This window comes from Lontra canadensis, unplaced genomic scaffold (genome assembly GCF_010015895.1).
Source record: "Lontra canadensis isolate GAN:19392208 unplaced genomic scaffold, GSC_riverotter_1.0 scaffold27, whole genome shotgun sequence".
NCBI classification, from domain to species: Eukaryota; Metazoa; Chordata; class Mammalia; order Carnivora; family Mustelidae; genus Lontra; species Lontra canadensis.
In genome coordinates, this window is record NW_022631021.1 from 5,994,960 (window position 1) to 6,000,959 (window position 6,000).

The following is a 6,000-nucleotide window of genomic DNA, read 5'->3' on the forward strand; positions in this document are numbered from 1 at the left end:
ATGTGAACTCATTTCCACATATCCTGCTGCCTGCCCTCAGCTCTGTACTCATTCACATTCACTCATTCAAGGAGTTACATTAACCTACCACATTGTGTAGAGGGCTGGGGATACAAGCCTAAACAAGACAAACAAGATCTCTTCTCTCTTATAGCTATAATTCAACAGGGAAACAGATTACCCAATAATACCAAATAATGTTTAATTACAACTGTAGTAAGTATAATAAAATATTCAGGATGTGTCTTAACATATAAAGGGAAGCCTAACCTAATATGGGAGAATCATTTCCCTTCAAGAGACATTTAAGCAGAACCTGAATGATACGTAAAACTGATCAGGCAAAAAAATTGTTAAAGAGCTTCCTAGGCACAAAGGACAACATGTGCAAAGGCCTTGAGGCAGCATTCTAAGAACTATGAAGACAACCAACAGACAAAAGTCAGATGCAATAGGGACAACAGCCCAAACTAAGTGGGGGGGGGGGGGGGGTACTTCTTACAACCACTATTATAACACTTGGTACACTGTTTTGGAATTATTCATTTACAAAAATGCAGTCCTCATTACAAAACCTCCTTTAGGTCTTACTAATTTTCTTAGCCCCATAATCCAACAGTCTTTAGCGGTGTCCCCTCAAAGTTAAGATCTGTGGAATGAAGAAATAAGTGCTTGATCTGGGCAAGGAGCTTACCCTCTTAATAAGAGACAGGTGAAACAAAACAATCCCTTAAGGGTTCAAAAACCTTATGTTTCTGACTATCCCAAAATTTACTGGGCAAGAGGCACATTTTCATGCCAACACATGTTCAGAATAAAAATTATTATTAACCATGAATTTAAATACTAAAAACTAAACTTTAGATTGGCAAGGGGCCCTAAATCCTCACGACTCCATAAAGTGCCACCAACTAATAACCAATAGAACTGCATTAAAACTCCCACAGAGTCACAAATAAGGCTAGGGAGAGGAAGTGCTGATCCATCTGCCTGTTCTTATTCTCCAGTTGCTCAACAGATCTGGAAAGTGTCGGATTATAAGCAGGAACCTGGCACCTATGCCATCCTTTTCTCCCTCCTTACTTCCTAAATAATGTCAATTCAGAAAACACACACACTGGTGACTCAGTAAGAAAATGTCAAAATCCAGTTGATATAACTTTGCCAACTATTATTATAAGTAAAGAGAACAGAGTAATCTTTAGCCCTAGACTTTAGTCTTTGGTACATGTTCTCAAAGAGTACTGGGGAAGTATTTTTTGGGAAAAAAAGAAAATTGAGTTAAGAAATAGCTTCAAAAATGTATGAAAAGCTTGATGCAGTTTATTAGACAGTGAGGAAAACATTAATACATATATACAGTATGGAACCTCTTTATAATAGCTGATCTGCAGAATAAGAACTGTAGCCTGTCTTTTAAAGATGTATTTAATCAGAATTTCACTAACTACAATTACTGTGTCATCTGGCATATGTAACAATAAATCCAAAATCATTTAACAAGCCAAGAACTCTACTATGAGAGCTCTATTATAGGGTTCAAACATATAGAACACTTAAAAATTTTACAAAGTATATTTAACTTTATCAATAGCTCAATTATGTCAAATTTTTGAACTACTGTAACTACGAGATCAAGTCAGGTTAAACTTAACTGTGATATTTTTTCCTGGAAGACAAGATAAAACAGTGAAATAATTTAGAAGACCATTTTAATATTATTCAAGATTTAGTAGCATCACGGAAAAACTAAGGGTTTTTCCAAATGATGCCTGGAGTTCATACCCTTCCCACTGCATCCTCAAACTCCTGATGCTACTCTCTTTTCCCCTCCTTTCTACATTTCTCAAAAACAAATCCACAGACAAAAGACCAAGCAAAACCAAAATAAAACCATCCACTCAATATATATCTATGGACCTCAGTGGCAATACAAACAGCGAACAAAACTAACGCTCCCTTTTCCTTCAGTTACAATAAAATTTTTGTTTTAAATTAAAAAGCACATGATTCTCCTCTCCTCACTTTAAAAAATGAGAATGAAAATGTTACCATGTGGCCTGTAAAGGATTTTTCAAAACCTATACATTTTTTAAAAAAGATTTTATTTATTTATTTGACAGAGAAATATACAGTGAGAAAGGGAACACAAGTAGTGGGAGAGGGAGAAGCAGGCTTCCCATGGAGCAGGGAGCCCGAAGTGGGACTTGATCCCAGGAGCTGGGATCGTAACCCAAACCCAAGGCAGACCCTTAACGGCTGAGCCACCCAGGTGTCCCAAAACCTACACATCATTTTAAGAAGCATTAGTGAAAATCTGATTCTATATAGTACTTTTTTGGGGACAGAAATTTAAACAAAAATTATTTTTCACCTATTTCTATGCCTAATGAAGGTACTTACTTAAACTGTTACTATTCAATTTTTAGTAGATTTAATATATACCAACATCTCTTTTTAACCATGTTACTTATCACTCAAAATGCAGCTCATTTCTTTTTCTGGCCTTTTAAAGGTCCCATTTTTCAGTGTTTTACTATTGCAGTGATGAGTAAGTGAGCCTCAATACAGTATGCCTCCCCTCCCCCAAAACCACACACATAACCAAAATCAAGCAAACAAATATTGCCATAATAATCAGGCATTTTTAACTAGTCACCTTAAAGGTTACAAAGAATAAAGGTAAGGTTGGGTCAGTCAAGTTACTGTGATACTGAAAAGTGTTTCTAAGATGGTCTAGGTAAACAGTATTCCCACATGATCTTCCAGTAATCAGGTACCTGTTGTGGTAGTGAAGTGACTTGCTGAGGCTGTGTGGCTTAGTCTAATCAAACATCATCAGCCTACTGAAACGTGACTCATTTATATAGTATTGAGGAAAAACAGTAAAGCTTCAAGAAAAGTCTAAGTCAGTAACAGAAACCTGAAATGACAATTCTCAAAGCCGGACTCCTGCTTTGGAGAACTACCCATTCTTCACCAAATAAACCAATTTACAAATAAGCAAGGTCTTTTCCTAAACATATGACAGGTTTGTTTTTAAAAATCTGAAACATTCTTCTCATGAGATTACTTATGAGACATTAAATATAAATCAGATCTCCAAACCCAAACATATAGGCTAAAAATAGTGTATCTATTTTAAAGGCTGAGGCAGAAGCCCTCCAACGGAACAAACTAAAATTAGGGTTTTTGTTTTTGTTTTTGTGTTTTTCAATCTCTGGATCTTTAAAAACGCACCTTCAACGTTTTGGGCCACACAAACCAGTGTCCACATGTTCTCCCAAACCAACTGGGCAGAGATAATCTAATTATTAAAACCTTCAGGAACATAAGCCCACTATCCAAGAAATCCGTATTATGAAATTCCTCCTCATTCGGGTTAACACCCAGACTTAAAAAAAAAAAAAAAAAATTACTACTACTACGACAACTAAAGACCCCTCCCCAATGGTCTCACTCAGTACAACTCCAACCCACCAAAAAGGACCACCATACTCTTTGTCAGGAAGAAGCAAAAGCCCTATACACAGCTGTCAGGTGGGCAGGCAGGTAGGGCTCCACCTGGAATACGGAGCATCTGAGCCCTGAGAGGGACGCCGCGGTCACTGGGGGAGGGTCGAGGCAGACACCGAGACTAAGGGTGGCCCCACCCACGGATGTGCCTGCGAGCTGAGGCGGGAGGAGGGCAACCCTTTAACCCTAAGCACTGGCCAGGCAGTCGCCCCGCTCTGCGCTTCGAGCCGGGCTCCGGCCCTGGCCGGGTGGAGGGTCCGAGCATCGCGACGCCGGCACCGGCTCTGCCCCGGGGTCGGAAAGGACGGGAGGCTAGGGCTAGTGCCGGCGCCCAGGGGCCTGACCTCGCCGCCGCCTCTGGTAGAGGTGAGGGGCTACTCGAGCCCGAGCCCGCCCTCCCCTCAGGGCCGGGGCCGGCTGGGCGCCGCCGCGGCGTCCGCTCCGGCCCCGGCGGCCGCGGCGACGGGAAGGTCACCCGCCGCAGGAGGCCCCGACGAGGGGCGGCGACGTCCGCGCTACCTTTGGCCTCGCAGTCGGCGCAGTACTTGTTGTCCTCCTCCCTCAGCAGCTTGGACAGGATGAGCTGGTGCTGCTCGTTCAGCTTCTGAGCCTTCTCCCGGCAGGAGCGCGTCGCCATCTCGGCAGCGGGGCGGGAAAGAGCCCGGGGCAGCTACGGCGGCGGCGGACTCCGGCAGGAGCTGGACAGCGTGAACACACCTGGAGCCGCCGGGACCGCGGGCGGACTCAGCCCAGGAAGCAGCGGCGGCGGCGGCAGCTGGAACTGGAGGAGGAGCGGCGGCGGCGGTGGCAACGCCGACGTGTCCCGCCCCCTCGCCGGGCCGGCCCCGCACGCACCGCCAGAGCAGGCGAGGGAGGGGGAGGGGGAAAGAGGGAGACGGAGCCGAGGCTTCCGGGTGGCGCCGCAGGAAGGAACCCAGGCGCTGGGCGCGCTGCGCACGCGCCGATTTTCCCGGGAATCCTGCCCGCCAGGACTTGCTGCCCTAGGCCCTTCGCACAAGGTGATCCGTGGAAGGTACTTCGCACTGCCCGCTGTGGGCTTCCCCACTTTTGGGATGAGATTGTCCCAGAGGGCCTCGGGTAAAACCGGGTTAAGGAAGAACCTTTACAAAGAGGTGACTTTCACTTCCTCCCTTGCCTTTGCTCTTGCCGGGGCAACATTGGAAATGCTGAAATAAAGTGACTGTGTGCATTCGTGTATTCATTCATGTTTATTCACGTGCAGTTTTGAAACAGGAACTATCCTAGAAGTTGGAGGACACAGGTAGAATAAAATAGTCAAAGTAGCCCCTTACATATTAGGGGAGAGTAGTCTGGTAGTGACATGTATTAAGGGCTAACATTTATTGAGTGGTTACTCTGCCAAGAACTATTAACCTGTTTAACCCTTATCACAATCCTATGATACGTTATTCTAATTATGCAGATGTGTAAAATGAGGCATGGCGGAGTTAAGTAACTTGCCCAGGCTACAAAGCTACTCAGTGGAGGAATTGAGATTCAAATCCAAAGCAGTCTGATTCCAGAGTCTAAAATACCTACCAATAAGCGTTTCCTAAGGAGAGAGTGTGGCCCACGAGGCAAATTCTGGGTGTTTCCACTTTAACAGAAAGAGCTGTATGAGTAGTGATTGATTGATTTTAGATTTCATTTATTTATTTGACAGAGAGAGAGGTCACAAGTAGGCAGAGAGAGGCAGGCAGAGAGAGAGGGGGAAGCAGGCTCCAGGCTGAGCAGAGAGCCTAATGCTGGGCTCAATCCCAGGACCCTGAGATCATGACCCAAGAGAAGGCAGAAGCCTAGTCCCCTGAGCCATGCAGGGGCCCCTGAGTAGTGATCTTTAATGCTTGAAAAAGAAAACTAGGGAAAGAAGACACTTAATTAGAACCCAGAGCGCCCAACACGGCCCGATGGGATTTGAACATTGAGTGAAGTTATTTGACTATTTTGGCATATCATGGCTTATTAGCAATTTCTCATATGAGGCTGAAGAAATCAGAATGCATGCCTGTGGTGGAGCAGATGCTAAGAAAGGCAATGAGCCGGGGCCTGTGTCTTATACCTTTCTACAGGGCCAATTTGCTAGCCTACATCCCGCATAAAGGTGACCCTCATGCTCACCTATCCCTGTCTTGGCATCTCAAAAATGCTTGTGGAATTCATCGGGCTCCTGGGTGGCTAAGTCAGTTAAGCTCTGACTCTTGATTTCCGCTCAGGTCATGATCTCAAGGTGGTGAGATTGAGCCCTACCTTGGGCTCCATGCTGGCCATGGAGCCTGCTTAAGATTCTCCCTCTGTCTCTGCCCCTCCCTCACCTCCCTCTCTTACAAAAACAAACAACAACAAAAACATGTGGAATTAAGTTGAATGCTGAATAATTGAACAAATTAGAGCTTAAACTGTGTGGGTCTGACAAATAATGACTAGTAGGATATCACAGTGAGTTCCAAAAGACAGAAAAAAACA

General features: G+C 44.6%; 1 protein-coding gene across 2 annotated transcripts in view; it reads right to left on the minus strand.

The window, feature by feature from the left end:
* SMAP1 (small ArfGAP 1) overlaps positions 1–4,381 on the minus strand; it is a 185,645-nt gene extending 181,264 nt beyond the window's left edge. Inside the window, exon 1 of one of the 2 annotated variants that reach the window (XM_032864421.1) lies at positions 4,036–4,381. In XM_032864421.1, the coding sequence (XP_032720312.1) occupies positions 4,036–4,153 (118 nt within the window). In that variant the 5' untranslated portion in view covers positions 4,154–4,381. The remainder of the gene's footprint in view (positions 1–4,035) is intronic. The other variant, XM_032864422.1, reaches the window with a different exon arrangement.
* Positions 4,382–6,000: the final 1,619 nt, after the last annotated feature.